We start from the raw sequence: 26,621 nt of genomic DNA, 5'->3' as shown, positions 1-26,621 counted from the left end.
CATTTAAATTTGCCAAACTCTAAAGGTCAAGGGTGCTACATTTAGGAAAGCTTATTGTCAGAATGAATTTACTGGACACTTTGGGAAAAGACCTTGCTTTATAGGAAAGCCAGAACAGAATTGTGTTTCACTTTTGGAAGTGCAAGCTTATTATGCAAATGGCGGGGGGAATAGCTCCACCCACATAGACCTGATGCATAAACCAGCATTCTGCCTGGCAAGAGAAGGCCACCGGCTTCCCTGATGTGCTTGGGAAATGGGAGGGGTGAAAAAAAATACATGCTATTGATCATTTTGGTAGTTTTAGCAAATGCTTTGTGCCCCGCCCCTTACCTGGAGGCCACTTAACTTTTCGAGTGGACTCTCCACACGGGGCAGGCTGAGTAGTGGGAGGCTGACGGACTGCTCTGCGTGCTGTGGAGTAGGAGGTGTCGGCTCTGCTATCTGGGTTGGCTTGAAATTGTTGATCACGCACGACACCTGATGCAGAGTGTAGAACAGAGGCGAACAAAAAAAAGGAGGTGAGAGATCTGCTCCACTGCTCTTCCAAGATAGAGGGGTTTGATTTGTGTGAGCGTACATGGAATCAGATTGTGAAGAGGGCACTTAGAGGCTTAGAGAGGCAGAGAGAGAGAACAACGGGATAGTGGGAGAAAGCATTGAAATGAAGTTACTGTATATAGTCTTCAGGATGAGCCACAGGCAGCCCGGTCCCACACTTAATGAGACTATTTAAATAAGCCGTCAATTCAGCCTCACATTCATAGGTGAAACAGTGTGTGCCATATATCACACAGGCACTTTGTGCTCTGTTGCCTCCAGCTCGCCTTAAACATCCCTCTATATCCTCCCACAATATCTTCTTTTGCATTTTCCCTCACTTCATCATACTAATCGGCCTATCTAACGGCTCCCTCTTGTCTTAACACCATTTACCATCCATCTACCACTATCTCCTCTTCCATGTGTAAAACGTTACTCATCCCTTCTTCCAACCTCCTAGCCCCGTGATCCTGATCATTCTCACCAGGAAGGCAGCAATGGCCCCTCCTGTGACAAACCCAGCCAGGACATCGTTCCAGTGGTTTCTGTGTTCAGTCACCCTCACCACTCCCACCAGCACTGCCAGAGACAGCAGCACCAGGCACAGGGTGGGCTTGGTCAGACGGGTCCCTTTGGTCCGGAACACCAGGGTCACATACATCTGCAAGACAGAAAAAATCCCTGAGATAAACTGTTCACGGTGAGCTTGTTTTCCACAACGTTCCCCAGCTCTGAGCAGGCTGAACCGTTTCAATCAGCCACAAGAGGACGCACTTTTTAGATTTTAGAGCAGCTGAGAGGTCTGAAGTCAATCCAACATGAAACTGGGAAAAACACGATTCATATTTCACTGTGTGTACAAGTCTTATAAGGTTTAGAGTCAGTAACAGGTTCTGGATCTGGAAGATGTCCCTTCCAGCCCAATACCTGTAATCAGTGAGTGGTCACTGCTGTTGTTTTCTCCTAAAAGTAAGCTCACTCTGTTCTCTGGGGGCCACAGATGCCACTGAGATTTATTTACTCTAGGAAAAGAGTTTCTATCTCAAATGCTGCAGCTTTTCTTGCCTTTACAGAAGCACTTTTACTGCCGATTACTGCGACTCGAGTCGGTGAGTGAGATACCCACAGGGGAGAAATGAAAGGAGAGACGAAAGACAGAGAAATTAGTTGGGGAAGTGGGGAAATGAGATATGAGAAGTCAGTGAAAATGCATTTTTATCTTAAAGTTAATGACTGAGTACTGAACAATGATTACTTGCTAACAAAATGACACGATTTACTTCTGCCTTTGTCAAACCGTAGCAAATTAAAAACACGCCTAATGCAACAATTTCTAGGTTTTCTTTTTAGTCATTCATCATCATACACAATATCATCTTTTCACACAATTACTGTGTCGTGTCTCTTCATCTGCCATTGCCCCTAATTAGTTTCTTACCACTGTGTAGATGGCTGAATAAAAGCTGAGCGCTGCATCTTTGGAGGGGAAGGATTTGCGCGCGGATGCCACCAAGTATGGGTGTCCCGTGCAGGCTCGGTGCTCTGCAATGTACTGCAGGGGAGACTGGCACCCCAGAGCTGTGTAGTTTGGTCTGCAGGCAGACAGGAAATGAGGTGTCTGGTTTCCTGTCACAACTTGGCCAGCATTTGCAAAGATGGTGGTGGTGAAGAGGCCGAAAGAGTAGACGCCTGTCAGAAAAAGAGAGACAATGTGAGTGAGAGCCTGGCCAAGAGGGGGCCTTTCTAGAGAACGCACAATATTCCATCATAAAGGAAAATGAGGTCGCTGGCTGTTTGATATTTAGTTGTGAGCCGCACGTAATCAACTGAGGGGCTGAATGTGTAGTTTGACACCTCTGAGTTAGACAGACACACTGATTTTATGGTAAAAAAAGTTTACATGACATCAGTAGAATAAATCATAAACAGAAAAGCAAAATAAATGAGTCAGTAGATTCCAAACTGATGGTAAGAGCTATTTTCTCCCAGCCAACACTGCAATGGGTGTTGGTGTGAGTGTTAATGAGCCTCGCCCTCAGAGTTCAGAGACTCTGTCGTCAAAGCATGAGGAACCTCTGATCTTCAGGACCATGACTGACCCAGAAACCGCACAATCCTACGGAGGAGAGGGTTGAAATAGCAGCAGTCAGCAGTCACGATGGTCTTCTCCTGAGCTCCTTCTGTCTTCACAAAGAAACTGGTCACTTCCCCGATCAGAATCTGAGACACAGACAGAGAGAGAAACCACAAACAGAAAGTTAATATCAGTTTCACTGGGGGGGGAAAAAGCCCTGTTCACAGCAAAGTGATTAATGAGTTTCCCTCCCTCAGTAGTTTATGACAATTTCAATTTTCCCTTTTCATTCCGCTTAAATTGTCCTCATCATTTGGCTGACTGTGCTGCTTCCATTCATTCTCTTTGGTGATAGTTTCTCAGCCTCATAATCTTATAAATTTATGGGTCTCCTTTTTTCTGTACCACTTTTCCTGACTCTTTGTTAAACCGAACACTAACTATGCTTCATTAAGGTAATAATGTCTGGTAGGTTAACAACCTCAAAGGGGAAACTTTGCCAAGTAAATTAAACACAGCTTGGATGAAATATTTAAAAACCCATTATCTGATGTTCTACCACAACCTGATCAGACCTTAATACAATTCTACTACCTGAATATTTTTTTAATATATTTTAAACACCCCTTTAAATGGCATGCAACCAACAGGCCTCTGGCAACCAAGCAGTTTTATGATTTAACGGAAAAAAAAATCAAATCAATAGGATATTGATTTGACTTTCTTTTTTTTTTACATTGACATAAAACACCATATAACACATCCATGGACACAATTATTCTCTGTTACTCTCCCTGTCTGATCAACAAGCCCCCACTGACAGACGCATGGACAGATTTAGGTTACTACAGTCGTTACTCATAAAATATACATGACCCTGAGCCAGGAGTGTAGGAAGATGTGAACGCACTAAATAAAAGCTCAGAGTGACATATTTACGTATATATATATGTATATATATATATATATATATATAATGTCTTTATTTGGACTGTGACATGACGTGAGTTTGGGGATGCCGTGTAGAGCTCAGGTTATGTGTCTTTAGAACCTTTAGAATGCTGCACCAAATAATTCACATGAAACACACTGTCACAACCCTGGATTATCCAGGCACTTATCCGGTGAATAGTTACTCGGTTGTTTTCCCTATCTTTTTCTGGTTTCCTGTTATCTTAGTTTCCTGTTTTATTTTGAAGTTTTTCCTTGTGTGCGCCTCGTTTATAGTTTAACTTCCTGTCCCTGTTGATTGCCTGCCCCGCCCTAACGTGTTTCACCTGTGTCTTGTTTGACGCAGTCGCACCTGTGTTTGATTGTCCCTGCCTCTCGAGTGTATTTATGCCGCCTTCACGTGATTTTGGAATTATGGTGAATATGAGTTCTCAACTCACATGGACCCGCCCTCACGTCGTGAAATTGGGAGATAATTTTGACCCACGACTTCCTGAGTGGAGTGGAGATATCCTTTGACATTTGAAGATGGCGGAGAAGACAAGATTCGTCACGAATGGTAAGTAACTCCTTTATTGTTGATTGTGTACAAAATGTTAATGCTCTAGCAGGTGAATTAACAATTAGTCATTTGTTTTACCATAGAAGCAGGTTTCACAAATGGGAAGTATTATCTTAGTGTGTGTGTGTGTGTTCCTGGTATACTCCCTGTCTTTCTGCTCAATGTTGTTTTTTTCAATGTATGTTTTACTTTATTGCCTTTTTGTTAGTTTAATTCAGTCTCTTCTTGTTAATTTTTGAAAACTGTGTCGAGGTTCTCCCGTTTTTCTTTTACATGTCATTACACAAACAAGCTTTTGCTGTGAAATATTTAAGGAAAACACCATTCTGAGGCTGAGTTGGCCCTGAACCGTGACGCGTGTGTTAAATACAAAAGTCCATTTAAGTTTATAAAAAGTAAATTAAATTTATGATGCAAAAAAATATGATCTATAATGAATATTAATCGTGTAAAGTTCCAGTCAACAGAAAATTAAGAAGCCAAACTCACCCTCATTGAAAAAAAAAGCGCGACATCTTCAAAAATCAGAAATATAAATGAAACTAAGGTTTTTTTGCCAGGCAAAAATCACCAAGATCAATGGAGAGTTTAGGAAAATAAAACGAGAGTTTCACACAAGTCATACACATTGTGCAGTGATTTTTGTGTTTCTGCCACAGGCCTATGTTTGTTTGTTTTGTGTTGTTGTTTTTTCCCACTTTGACAGCAGTTTTGCTGAAAACCTGTGAATTTACTGGCAGGTAAAAATGTGCTTTGTAATCCATCAGTTTGATCTCTGGCACCAGCTATCTCTGTCAAAGAGCCTGCAGCAAGCTATCAAACATCCAAGTACTCGGGACAGTGTTTTATGGCTGATCCTCTTCAAAAACCCTCCCTCATATTTTGTGCATGATGAAGAGGAGATTGAGGCAGGTCAGGAGTGAGGTTTCCTTTCAGAACTTGATTTGAGTTGAGCTTCATAATATGACTAGAACTGGGACAACTTCACATATAAAATATTACCTATCCATTCTCTTTCTTTACTTATAAAGCCCATTATCGTGCAGTCTGCTCTTAACAGAATCTAAATATTATGTTTACACATTACATGTTTTACCTCGAGGCAGCTTGGGAATCACATCACCCACTGCACATTATTAAAATAAGTACATATTCCAACCAAAGGTAAGAGTAAAAGCCTGAAGAATCACAATACACAAATACATATCAGACCTGGATTGAAGATAATATTACAGCTGATGCCAGCAGCTTTGTACATTATGCTGGGTTATTACGCTTTGTGACTGTGTGTTGGCATTTAATCTATGAGTGTATAAAGTAAACATTATAGTAACATTTAAAAAGTTTTATTTGCTTTCACCTGAACATTTAAATTTGAACAGGTACATTTTACGATTGAAACTGTCAATAACGTGGCGGGTAGCTAATGAGTACAGAGCAACTGTTGTGTTGTTGATGTATCCTCTTCGTGTGTGTGTGGTGTGTGACGAGCAAGTCTGACATTTTTTTTTTTTTTAAGCCCAAATGTGGCGCCATATTGCTGGGGTGAAGAACCCACAAAAGGATGACAAGGATGATTCAAAGAACAGTAAAAGAAGTTTTCACACAAAGCAAGGTCCTTGACTGGCTTGTTTATGATGTTAGTCCAGGAGAAATGTGCTGTCCTGACTGTTGTAAGAGTGGCTCAGAAAAAGCAAAGTCAAATCCATTTGTAATCGGGGCAAGAAGCTTAAGGTCAGAGGCGATTAGGGACCGCGAGTCCTCAAAAAGCCACTTACACACATCTCATTTCCCCACTTCCCCAACTGTAAAGTCGGGACTTTAGAACCACGCTTATACATTTTCTGTGTCGTTCACCTTTTTTATTTAAGGCACAAATAATAACTTCAGGCCCTGCTAATGTGTAATGTGACATCTCACTATAATGCTAAGCTAGTCTTTCAGAGGCAACACACCTGATTCAAAGAAAAGAGTGGTTATCGGGCTTCTGCAGTGCTTGCCGATGAGCCGATCATTTGAATCGTGTGTGTTGTAGCAGGAAAACGGACCAGGATTGAGAAACCCTGGGTTAGAGCATCAAACTGGTCAAACAAAAGAACCCTGTATGAGTACAATGTGGAACCATCGGACATGAATTGAGTTGTATATTCAGCCTGAGAATTGTCCTTACTCTATGGAGACGTGCAGTGTGCTTCGTATCTCTGCTGTGAGGACTTTGTATGCAGGACTGACTCTGACTTGGTTTTGCTCAAGACTGTCTGACAGAATGGAACCTAGGGTGTGTCATTAACATCACGACCATCTGACATGTGACACCACGCCAAACAGATGCTGTCGCATTAGAGCTTGATGAGATGAATGCTTTCAATTACTTGGCATGACCGACGTTTATAAAGTGTGAACTAAAGCAATAATGTAATCGCAAGAGTTATTCTGCAGTGCTGAAATGCACAATATTACAACAGAACTGAAAGCATTATCAGTTCTTTAAATCTTAAAAAGGCTGGTCTTGCACAAAGATATACAACCCTAAAACAATACTTTTTTTTTTCTTCTTCCTGAAATTTATTTTAAAGGTTATTGTCACACAATTGAATTATATAACATTACTATTTAAAGTCTGTGGCACACTGTTAAGCTCTTACTACTTCAGAGGTAGAATCACTATCACTCACTGCCTAATATTAGGGGTCAGACATTGTGTTACACTGTTCTGTTACCATAGTTGTAATGTGTGTTAATATTATACCTTTTTTAAATTATTTTTATTTTTAAACAAGCATTAGATTCAAGTCGATATTTGGACATAACTATACATTTTTGTTGTAATATTTAGTTTATACATTATTCCTATTTAAGATATCTAAGAGCAGTGCATTTTTTTTTTTTTTTTTTTTACAATAAATGTTTATGTAGGCTCAGCGATTTTGTGAATTGTTGTTATTATTAAACTGTTATATATCAGATGGAGGAAAAGAAGGGAAACAAAAGGACTATAAATGATGCCCAAATATTTGCATTAGCATTGGCGATAAGAAAAAATGTAGTCCTCAATTTCCAAATCTAAGATGTAACAGCATCACTCTTCATCGCTTGTAATCTTTCCTGTGCCACGCTCTCTCCCTGCTTCAACGTGTGGTAGCGAATGAAGTCGACACTTCGATGAGGGAAGTGCTCACTCTGTCCACTTCATCAATCTCTCAGTTAGTGTTTTCATCTCCTACACTTTCCGGCTAATGTGTTCACGTCGACCTGAGATGGAGATGGGCTCCCACTGAGTTGTTTCATGCTACATTTCTCCCACAGCCATGCATTCAAAAGCACCTTCTGTCAATATTAATCCCCCCTCGCACTGATCATAGAGAAAGGTTACTTCCCGCTGCTTCACTTTGCAATCAAAGGTCTGTAATAGATGGAAACATAAAATGTATTGATTATGCAGGGCTTTACAAGTGACCCCGGTTCTCTCCAGCAGCAGTTTCCAGAACTATCTGTGTTGTAATCAATATTAATTCAAATAAAACAAAGTCTCTACATCTTTTACTAAATATATGCAGAGTGTGTGCATACAGTTAAGAGTTAGATAATCTGAGAAGTATATCAAACACAAACTACCAACATTATTCTTGCTCTTACACTTTGAACGTTGTGTGTCACTGACTTTACAAAGCATGTTCTTGATGGGACGGCAAATGAATGCAGCAAGACACAAACACACGTGTGTGTGTGAAGTGAGAAAATAACATTCAAAATATGCATTTAAAGCTGCAAAAGAAATGATTTACAGTGTTGTACTTACTTAATTTTATCAGAAATCCCACAATATTACACAATTTCCTATTTTATTTGGTGTCCTGTTATGATGCTGTCCTCCAGGACACAAATGTGTCAAGTAAGGGAATATTTATTTAACCTTTATTTGATATAGTTCTTATTAAACAGTAAAAATAAAAACTCTACACAACAAAAATAGGCTCTCGCAATAACGGGTGGACATCACATAGCGCACTCTGAGAAATAAAAATTCTGGGCCACAATAATGAATTGGACAGATAACCTAAAGTCTGCCCCACACTGGAGGACTTTCAAATCTGACTTGATTTAAAAAAAAAAAAAAAGTGGGACAGCACAGACGCAACCAACATTGTAACCAATTTGTATCGTTTTAATCCTGAGAAAGCACAGACGAGACGATCAAGTCAAGACGCAGGATAAACAATTTCAGGGAGGAGATTGCAGGGATTTGGGATCTCACAGAAACCCGTGTGATTTGACTTCAGAATGTAAACACACATGGAGGCGGACTGTCGGCGACGTCGGCTGTTTCTAAACAAAAGCCTGTTTCCCGGTCAACCCGTTCTCATTGGCTGTTCAGTCGTAAATATCATTCAGAATCATGTCTGTTAATCCCTCACACTAGAGGATAATTTGGCCAGATAATCTGCTCAAATCATCCTAAAATCGCAAAACACACATGATTTTTGGAAGACCCAGATTGGGACTGAAATCTGGTCAATTATCTATTACTATTTGGCTTTGTTACATCATTGTTATCGTTACAAAGTCATAAACAACATGGCTGTCGAGGTCAACTGAGATATCCTTTTTAGGTTTATCATATATAAACTGGAACTGAATCAACAGCAGCTATTGAGCGCAGGAGACCTGAAGTCTCAGGGCATCTCTTTTAGAAAACAGGTGCAAACTCAAAATTGGGTCATGGTCCCAGTTCTGTGTGAATCCCCTGATTTTTCAAATGAAAAAGATATGAGTCACTGAAAGACTGAAATAAAAGCCTGAAAACTTTGAAGTTGACAGATCTTGGGTGAAATGAGGACACTTATGTAATATTACTGAATGGATCCAGTACTTTTTTTATTTTTACCATTTTAAGCACCAGCACTTTTGTTTGTGTACCGGCACTTCTCACTAAAGATGCCTTTACTCTATTCAGGGCCGTAACAACGAATTTGACAGATGACCTAAACAATCATTTTTCAGGGTGCACTACTAGACGTTCACCTGTTCTCACGAGAGTCTATTATTTGTTTCTAGTGTCAGTGCACATCCGGTGAACAAGGTGAGAGTTACACCTTGTTACACAGCCAGTTATTTATGATCAGATGCTGATGTGTTCTCTGGGTAGATGCTTTATTTTAGGCAGTGTTTCTGAGAGAGAGAGAGATCTCAGCTAGTCAGAGGAGACATTTGGAAACACCTGAATAAAAAAAGGCACAGTGAATAAGAACAAGGCAGAACTAACATAGCCTCCTTTCCTCAGAAACTCTTATATTTTTTTTTTGTCTAGACTGAAAGAAGAAAGTCAGGCAGTTCACTGAGTCTTAATTGACTTTCTATGAGTTTTTGCGGTGTTGATGGGGTGACAGTTTCACTTTTGAGTTTGACTCCAGATTTGTGCATGCGCTCGTGCCAGCAGCCATTTTTTGACAAGGGCTGACAATGAGAGAGAAATGATGAAAAATATGCTGAAAGAAAAGGTTTCAGATGTGATCAACAACACAAAAGAGCACATCAGAGAAACTGAGGCCCCCTTTACACCTGGCATTAAAATGTGTTTTCTGTGATCGGATTACAATCGGATAGTGTCTGACCACAAGTATAGGTCTAAATACACCCGAGACACACTGAGTCCATACAATAATGTGACTTTTGAATGAAATTTAGATATGATGGGATACGCAGCACACACGCCACACATCACAGGGTCCTTAACCTGTCAGAGGTTATTCTACTGTTATCACTTCACTATAAAAGTCTCTCGTTTTAAAAATGATGAGTGCTGTATGTGTTGTGGCAGCACACACGATGGGACTCTGTCGGGGGGGTGACCGTGATCAGATAGTAATCGGATCTTGATGTGGACACCGGAGACGCATGTGGTGATTCAATAACCGATCGTTATCAGATAACAGAAAACACCAGGTATAAAGGGGGCCATATTCAGCCAGACACCCAAAGTCATGTAATCATGAATTGTGACTGTACAGAGAGAACCTGTAAACTGGTGGATTGATTGATTTATTTATGTATATTATGTAAATGACATGTCTCCCAGATGGTCAGTCAACCATCACTTTCAATTTTACAGCTCATTCAAAAAGAACAAACACATCACACCAGTGTAATAGCTACACCCATTCAACTGCTTGTTAATGCAAATATCTAATCAGCCAATTACATGCAGTAAATCGATATATTCAGTAATGTACACATGGTTAAGATGAACTGCTGAAGTTCAAACCAAGAATCAGAATAGTGAAGAATGGTGATTTAACTTTGATATTGTATGTCAGAAACACCTGTGTTTTTACCATGGGGATTAAAGAATGAAAAGAGTCCAGTGAGTAGGAATGGCCAGATGTACTGATGTGTCTTTCTTCATTGTCAACGCCTTGAGGATTTTGTGTAATGAAACTAAATTTAGACGCACACATTTCCACCATGCACTGCTATACAAAGCCTCTGCAAATATCACATGACATCTGTTGACATTGTAAGCCCAGTGCGCTGCTTTAAACACTCTCACACACAAATACGCACGCAGGCTTCTCACACACCAGCAATGGTAACCATGACAATTTAGCTGCTTCAGCTTCATCACCCACACTCTCTCCATCCATCTCCTTCTCGCTGTCTTTTCCTGATTTTTATTCTGAGCTTCATTTATAGATGGACAGCTTTCCTGGGTCTTTGTGCAGGAGAAACACGATGTCCCCATCGCTCACATTTTCTTCACTGCGAAAAATGTGTCACACATTTTTTTTTTTTTTGGCTCTCTTCCTCCTTATCCCCGTTCAAATCCTGTTTACTTCAGTGCACAGTGTGATGCATGGTTTGAGGTTTGACCCCATTCTTCACTTCTTCTATCTTACTCCCTTTATTTTCTAGTCTCTTTGCATTTATTTCTTTTCCTCAAGCCTCAGCCTCTCTGTCTTTATCCTGCTTACTCCCAATCACTGTCTCCACCTGCTCTCATTATCCGTGTCCTCATGTAAATTGTGCCATTATTTTCAATCTGCTGCCTTATATGGAGAAGCAGAGAGATCGATGGATCTGTGAGAGAACCTTGCAGCTAATCTGCCAGAGTTAGGGAGTGAGTCTATTGCTGGATTACGGTTCTCATCTGTGGGATAGAGTATGCCTTACAGGCTATCACAGTGAGAGCAGACAGCTGATCAGGGGCATCGACATTACGCTACATGACCTGCTGTCTTCATCCCAGTGTGATAACGCTGTGATTATACCTCATTATTCCTGTCTTTTACGCATGACTTCTGACACACCGATCTGTTTCCCGCTTTGAGACAAATACAAGCACACAGATGATCACCGACAGATTAAACCAAAAAGTGTTATTTTTATGGTGATTTACTGTTACAATAGCATACTTAAAATATGCCCTATTTTTTACTACGACTGAAACGTATCATGTGTCCCCTAATATATTCATTTTTGCTCGTTTGCTGTCACTAACTTCTTGTGCTCGAGCACTGGTCGGCTCCGCCAGCTGTTCCCCAGTCAACTGATCACCTTGCAGCATTATTTCTGCTCGGCTGTGACGCGTTCACTGACGCTCGTGAACTCCACTCGCTCTCCTCTCCCAGCATTCGCACACACGTACACATCTCTCTAATATTGTTAATATTGGTAGGGACAATCTGGCTTTCTCCAAATATTGGAGGGGACATGTCCCCACTGTCCATACGCAAACCTACACTAAACCCTGACTAGACCCTTTCATTTTGGACTATATTTGGAAATTGCAAGTTTTGTTTTGATTCAATATCTACATTACAGACCAATAAGAAGACAGAAGAGCAATGTACGGCTGTGTAAGGCTAATTTAAAGTTTGAAAAGGTCATGGCTGGTCGTGCCAGACCGGGTAGTTGCTAGTGGGATCTACTGGGATTTTCTCTCGGGTTTACAGAGAATGCTCCAATAAAAAATGAGAACATATCCGGTGAGCAGCAGTTCACTGGGCGAAAATATTGATGCCAGAAGTCCAAGGAGAATGGCCAAACTGGTGCAAGAAGATGATAGAAAGGCAACAGTGACTCAAACAATCACTTGTTAAACCATGGTGTAGAGAAGAAGATTTCTGAACTCACAACATGTCCAACCTTGAAGCAGATGGGCGACAGCAGCACAAAGACCAAAGGTGTCCTTTATACAGTGACTGGTGCGTGTGTGTTTACAGATGAAGCAAAGATTTTTATCATTTGTGAAGGGCAGAGCACAGCATGTTGTCATGTGCTGACCTTTGCCCAAGTCTGCTCTGAAACACCGTGTCAGTGATGGTATCTTTTGTTATTTATACAGCAACAGCTTCCTCTCACTTCTATCAAAGTTGTGCTTTTCTTTTCTCTCTGTCTCGCTCTCTCCTATCCTTCCTGAATAGAAATTCAAAATAGCAACTGATCTCCTCACAGTCCTTTGTTTTGGAACAATGAGAGAATGATAGAAAAGTTTCAGCGTGACGCCCAAATCTTTCCTCCCGTTTGACAGTTATGCACAAGCCTATTTTGTTTGTCATATGTGGCACCATTGCTCATAAAAGTTTGTCTTTAGGGTTCACGGAATACAAACTTCTGGTCAATTTGCATATGGGCATGGGGCTAATGTGGGATAAAAAAGCAAGGATAATGACAGCAATCAGCTCCAAAATATCAGAATGAAAAACGTGATGATTGCACGAATGAATGGAAAAGATATTCATCCATAAATTGTGTATTAGGTGAGAGCGCGTGTGTGTGATTTCCTCTTCTTTCTTCTTCAAAGATGACAATTCTGATTACAATAACTGCGAAGAGTAAATATAGAATAGAAAAGGCAAAAAAAAAGAGCAGGAAAAGACTGGATAATCTGAACGGCATAATTTGCTCAACATTAACATAACAATGCAGCAGTCGGGGACCAGACATCTGAAAACAAGGGAACTGAAGCAGGGTTCCTCTATTTAAATCAAGCAGCAAGCTTGAGTTCACAAGGAAACCAGTTTCAACATCAAGGTGTTAACGACGGAGATAAAAAAGAAAAGTGTTGGTGGCTGCATATAGACTTGACATTTCCATCTTTCTGAGATCTAACCAAGGAGATTGGATTTTGTGATTTGTGAATATTACCACAGCAGGAGGTGAGGTGAGCCGTTAAAGCAGAATCCAAAGTGACAGCCAATAATAATAGCTAAATATGGATATATATGAAACAATTAATGTCTGTGAAATTGTTGTACTCAGCAGAGGGGAGGGAGGTAAAGCTGGCACGGGAATGTGTAACTTTGATGTAACAGTCTATTTTTATGAACCAACTACATCGACATGAAATCCATTACCGTCACGTAACGCTCTGCTACTGTTATTGAATTTGGGAATAATGTGTGATTCTTTTTGTGTGTGTATTTTTTTGTGAATTCTTTTTATGAACCCCATTTTTTTTTCCCCAAGTGCAGGCGAATGTCTTAAAGGTCCGTTGTGGAGCATTTAGGATGCTTTATTGACATAAACTAAATACACTACCCATATGTTTGTTTATATAAATTTATAATTGCTTTAAAAGAAAAAAAATTGTTTGGCTTTTATAGCCTTAGAATAAGCATTTTATATACACTCAAGGCCCTTGCTTTATGGGGCCCACCATCCTGTGCCACAACGTTTCTACAGCAGCCTGACAAACCAGCCAGAATTTACATTTTCGTTTTAGTGAGCGCTCCATTAAGCCGTGTTTCCATCATGGTACAGTTTGGTTTGGAACAGTAAAGCCCTCGGTCAGGCTTACGTTTGGACTGAGAACAGGACCTTTACTTGGTAGGCGTGCTGTGCGCTGTGCCCGATGGCCGTGTCAGCGATAATACATGGCGCAATGTTGTACCTGTGCACCAATAACGACATCCAACGTGACACAACAGATTTTTGACATCCAGGACATTTTTTGTTGTTGTTGTGGGTTTAGCTCCCTACGTATGAGCACGTATGAGCCACAGAGGCCACGACAGCACTGTGCTATTTCAGTTTATTGTTTTTATGTGTGTATCAATTTAGTAAAAAATGGTAAAATGGTCATGTTACGGACAGAGTCCGTTTTGCTATCCTCACTCTTTGACATCGGGAAGGCAGAGACAATCTCTAAGCTTGGTATCCTGCATTTACACAAATGTGCATCTGCTTTACTTCCACCACTCTGCCTCTTCAGCCCTCGTAGACTCTTTTCACTGAGGCTGAAGTGCATAAACCCTTAAAATGTCCAACTCAAAAATGGCTTTGACCACATCCACCATCTGTTTCTTTAGATATGATGGTAACAGCAGCCCAGTGTGGCGTATCATGCATTAAATGCTCTCACCTAATAAACTGACATGACTGGATGTTATGGTCTGTCTCCATGCTTCAGCCCAATCCCCATCTTTCTGTCACATGGAGCTGTATCAAACATGAAGGCTCTTCCCAAGGTTTAAGAGATGGCAGCCGCAAGTAAATGTGGAAGAGTGAGCGGTAAATGAACGGCACCAGACCCCATCTCTCGTGTCTCCGTCTTACTCTCATTGTGTCATGTTTGACCTCTCACTGTCTCTCACTTTGCCATCTTGTGCTGTTAAAGAGGCTTATATTGAGGAGCATTAGAATACAATCCTCCAGGGCCAAAGTATTTTGCTGTTATGCGTCTGACCCACATTTAAAAGACGGAGAATATATTAAAAGCTCCAGTATGAAATTTCTATCAGCACCCCCTTCTGGACTTCTTCATTTTCAGCCATAGTCAAGCTTGACTGGCACAATGCAGCTGTTTTGCTTTCACCCTGCTTCAATCAGTCATGATGCGATATGTGTCTCCACAGACACAAAAACATACAACTGCTATACTGAGAGAGGGAGAGTCACACAGAGAGTTGTGTGGAGCTGCTGGCTTAGTGTAACGGATATTTGTTTAGCTTTAGAAGTTATGCACTACCGTTTTTTTAAAATATCATTCATTCATTCAGGGGTGCCTTAAGAGTAATGGTGAGCAACACATTTAAGTGTGTTGCTCATTAGTCAGTTTTACTAACATTGTAAAGATGTTTCTTACTGCGATTGATAGTGGTGTCATAGCTCTTGACGTGCGTTGAAAGAAGGAAAGTGTGTTGGCACATGCATGTACAGAGTCTTAGCAGCAACCCTTGGCAAAATGATGTTCCCGCGTTCATTCATTCATAGCGTCACGTCACCTTGCTTCAGTGTTGCATATGGCGTAACGGTTCACACCATGACACATTCATTTTAAGTCTGGGTCACAGATGTTGACTGATGGTGGCTTGAAATGTATAATCAGCATGCAAATACGGTTTCCATTAAACAATACACACCCACTTTACCCTGCTGTGTGTTCTATGCAAATGACATTAGCTACAGTTGTGGAGAGCCACATAGATTGCCTTTAATAGTGCTCAGCACTCATACACTCACACACACACACACACATACGCTTATCGACTCCCACTTACAGACCTAGAACCTGTTTTTAGCGGTGATAGAGGAAAAGGATGTGTGCCGTCATCCACCCCCACACTTACCTCCACTGATGCACTGAAACGTACAGCATTTCTGCCAAGTACCGCACAAGGGCCTCTATTTCATTCACCATCTCACTTCCGCTTCTGTCCTGTGTTGTCTGTAGTTTGTGTTTTCCCAGTCCTATAGCTTCAGTTTGATGTGAAAAATGATCGCATTGTACTTTTGATCAGAGCAAAGAGATTTGCTGCATTCCGGTTTAATGAGCCTAAACCCACTGAGACGAAAACCCATATTTCTTGACCTTTTCACTGACCTGTGAGTGTCTCAATCTTAACATCGACTTTGCCACCAATCAAAAATAGATAGTCTCAAACAGAAAATAAACAGAGGAATATGTTGAATGTAGAAACAAATATGTAAATTTAGAAAAACATATCAAGAATCAGGTTGACAATATCTACATTTAGTGTTGCTCGCAAAGAGAGCGTATACTTCAAATCTGACAAATGTGCTGAATAATATTTTTTCCTGCTGTGTCGGGAAACCGAGATTTGTTTTCTTGTTGGAAGTTCTCAGGTTTTCTTTTTGCCTGTTGTGAAACCGTCAGCAATAATCGCCCACATGGAGACTAACACAATAGGGATGCACTTATACATGGGGCTACTCGAGGTGAATTATACAGAGTGTCTGATGAATTCGATAAGTTTCAGCATGTTTTCAGAAAAGTCCTCCATTGTTTGACATTTCAGCAAAGATGCAAGTGGCAACTGGTCATAACTTCACCCATAAGAATTTGAACTCCAGATTTGAAGCCTCCACAGTCCAATGTGACCAGTGCCACGCTGATGTTTTGCAAACAGTTCAGAGGCGTCGGCTGCAACCATGGACAATACCAGTTGTCAATCATACTAGTGCCCACTGTGCCATCTATTTTCCTCCAAACTGTAACATCAACAGCATGTGCTACTGAAAAAGACCCTAATCTCGCAATTTTCACACCATTAACTCCTCAGCAAACTGTTTACTGGCATCATTAATCAAGTGGGAAATAGGCTCATTTCCCCATCGACTTCCATTTAAGGTTCTTCTTTTACCAATGGTCCCCCATGGTTGCTATTCAATGTTCCTGATTAACATCACAGAGAACATTTCTTTTAATAAACATTAGGTGGCATCACAACCCCTGTGGTGTCAGTTGTCAGTTTATTTTGTTTGACAACTTGTATAGATGGATAAAAATGTACTAAACTGTATTTAACTGACCATTAAAACTAACAACTAACTTGATTCCCCTGAACAACACGTCAGAAAGGCTAGATGCATCATGGGAAATGTAGTTTGTTTTGGCATTCAATGTAAAGTTTTGCATCACAAAGGCTGATTAACTGAGAGTAAAGCTGCTGCTGCTACTGCAAATATAACAATAATGATGACCTAAAACATTCAGTTCCAAACTTTTTTGAACATCAGATTTCAGCTTAGGGTTTAGGGCTTGAGCTGCGCCAGAGGCTGAGAATGACATGTTTTATTGAACACTGATGATTCTGTCAAACATTTCAGAGAACCCTCCTTAGGTCTTAATGGGTTAATCAACTGATGTCTCTCAGTGGGTCGAAGCCATAGCTGTACATTATGTGCAGCATGCTCCTAACATGGTACTCTATAAGCAGGCGCAGCAACATCAGCACTTGCCATGATTGACAGGTGGGGGCAGGGCCGCAGGCTCTTAAGCCTCAATTATACTGTCTTAAAGACAGTATACTACATACTACACAGAAACACACTACACAAACATGTAGTGTGTTTCTTTATAATTTGCCAGGAGTACGCTTGGAGGAGTGCATGCACAGTTGGTCCCCACAGACCTGACCCATAATGGGGACTTAAAGTCTGGATTTCACAGGCTATGCTACAATAATATTGGGCACAGTATGAAAAAAAAAAACACTCTTTGTCTTTTTCCATATAGCCATTTAAAATGCTCAAACTTGAACTAGAAACTGCTGTTACACAGTCTTAGGTCTTACACCACAAAGAGACAGCCACAAAAGAGCAGGTCAGGGGAAAATTAACAGAAACCTGTGGAGTTTCACTTAGGTTTGAAAATCAGTTTGAACTGCCACACACAGACACAATTCATGCGAAATTGGAAAGGAAGTGGATGTACATTGTTACATCCAATGGTTGTGCAGTCAGTTGAGAAACACATTCATTGTTTAGTAGTTTATGGTAAAATTTAATATCTAATTGTTGAAGTTTGTGGGATGGAGCGGTATCTTGGAGCGAGAGACAACACAGATGCTCTGACTTTTAAAAAAAGCAGCTTTGCAAAATGATGCCACGTAGCGCTCGCTCTGCACAGTTCACATACATAATAACCTGGTGTCTAAAGCCCACATCCTATACGGGCAACTTTTAATCCTCTCCCACTAAAGGACATGTCTCAGAAAAACTGCCCACAAATGTGCTAATAGTGTACTTTCTGATATGAATAAGACATGTGAACACATGAGACAAAGATGTGATTAAACTGAAAAAAATAGGAATTAATTTAAACCAATTAATTAATTGGCTGTTGGTGACTAAGACAGGCCTTAGTCACCAAAAATCTGGTGACTAAGGCCTGTCTGTACGTGTGTGTGTGTGTGTGTGTGTGTGTGCTTTTGATTTTTTAACACTGACCTTGACAGGACCAGTAGTCCATATGGGTCCCAAAAAAGCAGAAACTTGTTTCTGAGGAACTGTTTAGTGTACTTTAGGAACCAAGACAGAGCAGCGGCTATAGGAACTGTTTATGTCCCTCTAGCTTTAAATAGTGGTTAGTTTTAACCCAGTTTACTCCTACTGCTGGTCCCAAGCTGGGATAAATGAGAAGGTTTGTGTCAGGAAGGGCAAATCCAATATGCGGTGGAGTCCCAGGTTAACAATGACTGCCATCAGTGCTGTTGACTAACAGGGTGTGAATGGAAACTGTGCTACTGTTGGCCAAAGACAAAGTAAGATGAGAGAGAGGAAGATGTGTCAAGAGTGATTGGTAAAGGGAGAGAGGTGGCTAAAAGGATGGAGAGAAGGAAGGTAGATACTGTATATTGTGTGGGCAAGACTCTTACACGTTGGTTGTCAGCTCGAAGAGAAAGAGGAGCTCTCGAGTGAGTTGGATGAAGTGATAGAGAGTGTTCCTGGAGGAGGGAGAGTGGTGATTGGAGCAGACTTCAATGGCCATGCTGGGGAAGGGAACAGAGGTGACGAGGAGGTGTTGGGTAAGTATGGGTTTAAGGAGAGCAATGTGGAAGGACAGATGGCCGTGCATTTTGCAAAAAAGGATGGAAAGAGGAAGGAACATATAAGAGTGGAGGAAGATGCTTACAGGTAGACTATATAAGATGCAGGAGACGCAATCTGAAGGAGACAGAAGACTGCAGGATAACGTGTCTAGGCAGCATGGGACGGTCGTCTGTATGATGAATTTGTGAACTAAGAAAAGTGAGACAAAGATTAAATCGTGGAAACTGAAGAAGGAAGAATGTTGTGCAGAGTTCAGAAAGCAGTTCCGACACCATCTGAGAGCCAATGAATAGTGACCAGATGACTGGGAAGGTGCAGCTAAAGTGGTGAGGGCTACAACCAAGAAGGTGTTTGATGTATCCTCTTGACAGAGGGAAGTAGACAAGGAAACTTGGAGGTGGAATGAGAAAGTACAGGAAAGTACATAAAAGAAATGAATGGCAAAGAAAAAGTGGGGCAGCCAGGGAGATGAAAAAGTAGGCTGGAGTACTGGGAGTCCAGGAAAGAGGGAGAGATGGCAAAGGAAAAGACTTTTAGTGAGAGAGACTGGACACTAAAGAAGGAGAGAAGGACATTATAGAGACAGAGCTGGGAATGATGTGCATCAGGTTAGAGTGATTAAGTACAGAGGTGGAAATGTCAGAACAGGTGAACAGAGTGTGTTGAGAAGATGGAAGAAGTATTTTGAGGAGCTGATGAATGAGGACAATGCGAGAGAGAGAGAGAGGAGGACAGATTAAGGTGAGATAGTGCCTCAGGAAGTGCAGAGGATTAGTAAGGAGGAAGTGAGGGCAAGCTATGAAGAGGATGAAGAGTGGAAAGGCAGTTGGACCAGATGAACTACCCGTGGAGGTATGGAGAGAGTGTAGGGATATACATTTTCAAGAACAAGGGTGATCTGCAGAACTGCAGTAATTACAGAGGTATTAAGTTGACAGTGAGACAGGTGGTACGGGGAAGATGCGAGTAGAGGAAGTGAAAGTGGATACATTTGTATACCTGGATTCAACCATCCAAAGCAATGGTATGTGCACAAGAGAGGGGAAGAAGAAGAGAGTGCAGGGTGGAGTGGGTGGAGACGAGTGTCAGGGCTGATGTGTGACAGAGGGACAAGAGTCAGAGTGAAAGGAAAAGTCTACAAAACGGTAGAGAGACCTGCTATGATGTTTGACGTGGAGACAGCGGCACTGTCTAAAAGACAGGAGGCAGAGCGGAGGATGCTCAGGTTTTTATTGGGAGTGAAGTATCTGACTGAGAAGAACACAATAACACATAATACTCATTTCTATCATGATTAACATGTTGAGGATGTGCATTGCGTTGCATTGAGATGCAAAACAGGATATTCCTCATGAGAGGTTTGATTCTGGGTTCAGCACACACACACACCAATGGTAGTTATATAACATGTATACAGTAGGAGCTTATAGGCCAGTCCTGAACTTTGTTTGGTGAAGAGCAAAGATGTTTCCTTATTTAGACGAAGGCACCGAAGAGCAGACTAGACAGCAGCGCCGTCAAATCTGTTCGTGTGCATCGTATATTTACGATTATAAGGAAGTACAGAATAAGTTGACCAAGCTTGTTTTTCAGCAACGGTGGCTCCAGAGTAAGGAAGGACCATAAAATGAATGTATAGGGTGACGAAGGGCAGAGTGTTCTAGGATTCGGCTAAAACTCTCTCAAGCCAACTGCAGTGCTTGAACTGATGCTGACTTGTAACAATAAAGTTCTCTTTCTGCACGATCATGTCACCACCTGTTGTTATTTAAAGAAGAAAAGGCTCGGTAAACCAAAGGGGTAAACAGGATTAACTGAGCATAGGTGAGGGACAGCTCAGGCCGAATGGATGGAAATAAAGGATTAGTCATTAACTGACTAATCCTAACATAACTTTCGGTTATGGCTAAGATTTTTTTTAAGTTGTCCAATGAATGGAAGTCAATGCAGAGTCCTAAGAAGAATGGCAGCGTAAGCCTGTGTGTGTGTGTGTTCATGCACGAATTGCCCTAATGTTTGGCTCAGAGGCATCCATGTTGTAGTGCCACTTAACTGTAGGACATCAAAGAGACAAGAGGCCCTGGAGGACAAGACAGGCCGTCATACTGACAGAGCTTTCATGAGGATGTAAGGCTACGTTACATTATTAATGACATCCCATCCCACTGTACTGACAAGAAAGTACAGTGACCGCGTTGGCAATTCAAATATATTCTGCACTAAGAACAATTATTGATCTAGTGCGAGTGAAGATGTATAAGTTATTACAGTAAATGGCACAGCAGATGAATATTATGAGTGATTCAATGCATACAAGTGCAATTTACCAAGAATCCATGACCTACAAATTACAATTCTGTATAGATGTTTAATTATTAAAAGACACATTAATATGCATTTTTTTACGGGGGACTGCCTGTTGAGAATAATGAGACTGTGCCGCTTCTCATGCACAAAGATGGAAAGCCACTGTTCTGTGGCGTTGTGCACTGTTTTACTGGCGTGCCGTCTCGAAATAAGGACAGACCCTCTGTTCACTGTAGCTACCTCAGACTGCTCTGTGGAGGACAAATATAGTGCTCGTTGCATGGTTATAACGGTGAACGCATCCACAAAAAACAGATCAGTGAGACCACGAGGATGCACACCTACACACACAACCTCTCTCTCCGTCTTTCAGTCCACAACCACCACGTGTACATGAGGAGGAATAACGTGCGTGTGTGCGTGTGATGTCCACCTGTGGAAGTTTTTTTTTTCTTTTTAGAAGTAAACACACTCACCGTCACAGTGGGGATTGCAGTGACAGAGAGAGTAGACGAGACGGGCGGCGCTTTGCTGTTGTCCTCCGGTCCTGGGTACGGCTTGGAGTACGCTTTGTCGAAACAGAAGAAGCCCTGGATGTGCACGGGGAACGTGTCCGTGTATTCAAAGTAGTACGCCAAAAGAACAGTCCCTGCCATGATCACCAGCTGGAAATAAAACATATTGGTTCCAGCTTTAGGATTGGTTCCACAGGAGAGTGGAAGAGTTGGGAAAGAAAAGACAGCCGTGAAGAAAAAAAGAGAGGAACGAAAATCGGCACAGAGCAAAATGATGGATGCTTCCGTAATGTGTAAAATGAATCAAGTGTGCATGGAGAGATAGTGAGGGGAGAGGATAAGAGGGAGGGAGGGAGGGAGGCAGAGATAGAGACGGAGGGAGACAAATGGGGAGAGAGACACGTAGAGTGAGGGAAGAGAGAGCAGAGAGAGAGATATGGCAAGTGGGAGAGAGAGAGAGATCCCTTCAGCAGTGTCAGTATGCAGAGTGGGAGGGTAAAGAAACAAACCGATCAAAGAAAATAATGCTGTGGGAGGAAAAAGAAGAAGAACAAGGGTGTGTGAGTGTGAGAGAGAGAGAGAGAGAGAGAGTGGGGGGTATGAGACACTGATGGGGTGAAAAAGGGCAGAGTGGTGAAGAAGAGAGAGCATACCAGATGAAGACTTATACACGTTTTTATTTATTTACACGTGTGACCCTCTGCAGAAAGCAAACGCTGTTATTTAAATCACTCGCGTTATACAAAGTCGGGATGCATTAACGACAACATTAAAACCTTCATTTAAAAATGAAATAATAATTGTCAGAGAGCGAATGGAGGAAGGTGCGGGAATCCTTAACATGGAAAACATCCGAAATGTATTCTGCACAGATGTGACAGATGCACACTTACTAATTATTCATTCATACTCCAATAAACAGCACAGTAACTCGGCAAGTCAGCTATTCTCTGCAGAAAATCACTACAGCACAGCAGCAGCAGCAGCAGCAGGCGTCTACATTTGCAACTGCAAACAAGAAACTAGAGGATTGAGTCTGGGTGGTTTTTTTTTTACACGAGTGAAACAAATGCAAATTGCATCTGGCTTTGATGGTGTTCATTTATATTGTGTTGGATTTTTCTTAAAGGTCAGGAACTGCCGAGCATAATAAGAATGCACTGGGAAGACAATAAAACGTATAACTAACTTGTTAATTAATAATTGATTATTACTTTTGACTGTGAACTGATTTGGTCTCCTGCTTTACACATTTCAGCTTTATTACAAACTGGAGACCAAACAGTAAACTGGGGGTGTATGTGACCTAATTCATTGCATTATCATTGCATTACATACTCCGCTCTACTGTCACATCAGTTCTGTGAGTTTCCCTTTCTGCTCTCCTTCATGGATGATGATCCCCTACAGGAGTGGCAAAATCAAATTTTTGGCATGCGCGTGCCCATGGCAACGCACAAACAACATCGACTTGAAACTGTTTGAAGTCTTCGCACCGCACGAGGTTCCCAATGAGGAAGAAGGAGGGACAGTGTTACCTGAGGCCCTTATCAGCAAAATATGATGGACACAAAACACACACACACACACACATCACACATTGCAAATCAACACACCAAACACCCCCAGCTTGTAGTTTATATATAGTCCAATAATATCAAGCAGCTTGTTCATCCATGTTTGCTTCCATCTATACGAGCTCTGTGTTTCACTGAGTGGGTGTGTGAGTGTGCTTTTTCGTGTGCTGTGTGTGTTTGACGATGTCTGCAGGCATGTGGATGCGTGAGGAACTCTGACACAGGCGCACGTGCCCAGCGTTTCTCTCCATCATCCACTCCTCTTCTTCTTGCTGAGCTACTGTACAGACGGCTTGAGGGAGAGGTGTAGAAAGGTGGGAGAAGAGAGCGAGGGCGTCCGCAAAAACACCCGTCAAAGTTTCAACCAACATTTGAAGACAGCCGCAAAAGAAAAAAAAACCTCCCTGGGAGTCTTTGCGTGTCGTCTTGCATCGCCACGCGAGTGAGTTAAAACTGTCTGTCTGACTGACCCAACAATCACATGTACAGAATAATACAAGAGGAGATGTAAGCGACACTTAATATTCTCGTATTGTCTCCATAAGGGGACAAAAGTGGGGCACGATTATTACTTATTTTTGTGCCGGCGTCTCTCAGATTCCTTAATGGTTGATTCACATTCTACATTCTGTTGGATGTTTGGATGATCATTGGAAGAATGTTTATGTGACGTGTGTGATGACATGATGTAAACTTGTGTGAACACTTTTAAATTGTAAATAATAGAAAAAGAACCAGTGATCAGAGTCATGCGCGTTTTCATTGAGGCAAACAGACAACACGTTCTCTCCCCCGTTTAAAAGTCACAACCAATTTGTCTCAATATTCATAAAGGTCAAAGCAACTTCAGGTTGATGCTTTCTAATTAATGCAGAGAAGCGTCCTGCACGTCACCTTGAAATAGTCATTTGCATAAAAAATGATCGCACGCGCATTGAGCGTGAAACTAATGATAAACGTGTGCACTATGGAAGGTCGGGAGAGGCTGACACTCTGTCACAAGAGTCACCTCTTGTGTATCTTGTTTACTCGTCACATGGCAGTTTCCTTATTCGTAAGTGATAAAGTGCACACGCTGCACATTAACTTATGCCTTGTTGTCGATCTGTCTTCATTTTTAGTCATTTATTCATTTGTTTTAGTGAAAACAAATTATTTTATCATCTTGTGCCTAGGTCAATATTCACTCAACAATGGTTCTTTGCAGATCTTTAGAGTGCAGCCTCTGAACTTAATCGTTTTTTTAACCTAATTTACCTAAGAAAACCCACATACACACAGGGAGAGATGCAAACTAATTGTAGTTAATCTCTATCTCTATGTTTTCAGTATGAGCCAAGACAATATGGATGATCGGACAATTTGCAAATAAAGATCACTGTATTTCTGAAAAGCCTACTGGAGTCTTTGGCTTCTAAATTACATTTAATAAACTCTTGAAACTCCTACTCACACATGTCTGCTCTGAACAATAACACAGCATTATTACAGTCGTATACTTGTTGCACGTTGCACACAATCTGTACACCATTTGAGGTTTAAATATAGTATAATAGTAAAGATCAAAGCACAGGTATAGTATAATAGCTGTTTTCTTTCAATCAGTTTAAAGGATTTGATCCGGCAACTCAATATCTGGGCTCACTTCACTGAAAGGGATGATGACGAATCCCAATCTGACTTATAGCTACAAACAACATCTGTTCAAATACATTTAGCCCCAAAATCAAACCAGGCTTCACACAATGAGGCAGATTTATTCAGATGATGACTCTTTTCTGGCTGACCCAGTAAACTAACAAGACTTATCAGGCCATGTAATTAAGGCTTAATGCTCACACCTCTGCACTTCAAAGGAGGGAACAGCGAGAAAAATCAAAGAGACTAATAATAATACGGCTGACGTGACAGCAACAGAGGAACGTCTCCCGCCCTTAAAAGCCTTTTAACCAGAAAGGAGAGAAATATAATTAGTTTCAGTAATGATGGTGAAGAAAAGTGTGGGGTGAAAATAAGCGTGGACATTCCTAATGTCCCTTCAGGGCCAAACTGTGAGCTTGCACTGTGCATTAGTGATCGGCGTCTTATCCTCGGCCTGTGTGAAGTGGCCAGATGGCACAAAAGTCGACTGATAAAGTCAAACATGTTTACAAAGGGTGAGAATGTGAGGACGGAGGCTGGTGTGTGACAGCGCCCCGCTGAGAGGGAATGAATGTCATGCTGCTCAAGATAAACTGCAGTCGTGCTGCTTCATGTCTGGAGTGCCTTTGAATGAGAACCACCTGTAGTATGAATGAGTCCAATGAGCATAAAGAGAGCTGAGAGATTCCATATAGGCTCATGTGGACGGGACGCTCGGTGTCATACTGGGGTGAGGGCCGAACATGTCAGCGAGATATGTTACAAAAAGCAATAAAACATTTTAAATGAAAAGATCATTTTTACCATAAAAACATGTGAAATGTAGTCTTGAAAATGTGCTATTATCCAATCTATTCCTGGATTTCTTTGATAGGTGAAATTCAAGACTCACGACTTGCACTCGCCACAAGACATTCAGCTCCAAATCAGTATGAAATGAGGCTGGCACACCTCTGCTCCTTTTTCTCTTCTGTAATTTGGGTTCTTCTCTGTGAATTTACATAAACACTGTATTTGATTAGACACATTGAACATTTCATAGCAGCTAAAATCCCGTCTCTCTGATTTTCAGCACATGATTAACACACACCAACACACACAGCTTTGTGCAGCTATTCGTCTTGGAACACCTTCATCCCCAACTTTAACCATAAATCCAGTTAACCCTTAGTGCCCGCGCGGCACGGATCTATGCCGCAGGTGCACCCTTGGTAAATTGCCTTGGGAATGATTAGAGCTGCAGCTAACGATTATTTTCATAATCGATTAATGGTCATTAAAATATCAGAAAACCTTAAAAAATGACGATCGGTGTTCGTCAAACCTGGAAATGATGATGTTCTCAAATGTCTTGTTTTGTCCACAAACCAAAATGATTCATTTTTGATTTCCACAATGATTTCTTTGTTATCCAGAGCAAAGAAATGAAGAAAATACTCACATTTAAGAAGCTTAAACAATCGGGAATCTAGTTTTAATCATGAAAAAAGCTTAAAAACGATTAATCGATTATCAAAATAGTTGTTGATTAATTTAGTAATCCATTTATAATCAATGAATCGATTGTTTCAGCTCTAGGAATAATACACAACTTATTATATGGACATCCTGGGTGTGTGTTTTTATAGGTCACATATTCAGGCTTTAAGAAATTTGTG

At 41.2% G+C, this 26,621-nt stretch overlaps 1 protein-coding gene across 2 annotated transcripts in view; it reads right to left on the bottom strand.

The window, feature by feature from the left end:
• LOC131467656 (phospholipid phosphatase-related protein type 5-like) overlaps positions 1-26,621 on the bottom strand; it is a 43,373-nt gene that overhangs the window by 2,196 nt on the left and 14,556 nt on the right. Inside the window, exons 3-7 of one of the 2 annotated variants that reach the window (XM_058641682.1) lie at positions 21,707-21,895; positions 2,643-2,763; positions 1,982-2,232; positions 1,028-1,204; positions 334-480 (exon numbers count right to left, since the gene is read on the bottom strand). In XM_058641682.1, the coding sequence (XP_058497665.1) occupies positions 334-480; positions 1,028-1,204; positions 1,982-2,232; positions 2,643-2,763; positions 21,707-21,895 (885 nt within the window). The remainder of the gene's footprint in view (positions 1-333; positions 481-1,027; positions 1,205-1,981; positions 2,233-2,642; positions 2,764-21,706; positions 21,896-26,621) is intronic. The other variant, XM_058641681.1, reaches the window with a different exon arrangement.

The sequence above is a fragment of the Solea solea genome, chromosome 10 (genome assembly GCF_958295425.1).
Source record: "Solea solea chromosome 10, fSolSol10.1, whole genome shotgun sequence".
NCBI lineage: Eukaryota > Metazoa > Chordata > Actinopteri > Pleuronectiformes > Soleidae > Solea > Solea solea.
The sequence above is the reverse complement of the archived record's forward strand: the minus strand, read 5'-3'. Positions and strand labels throughout refer to the sequence as shown.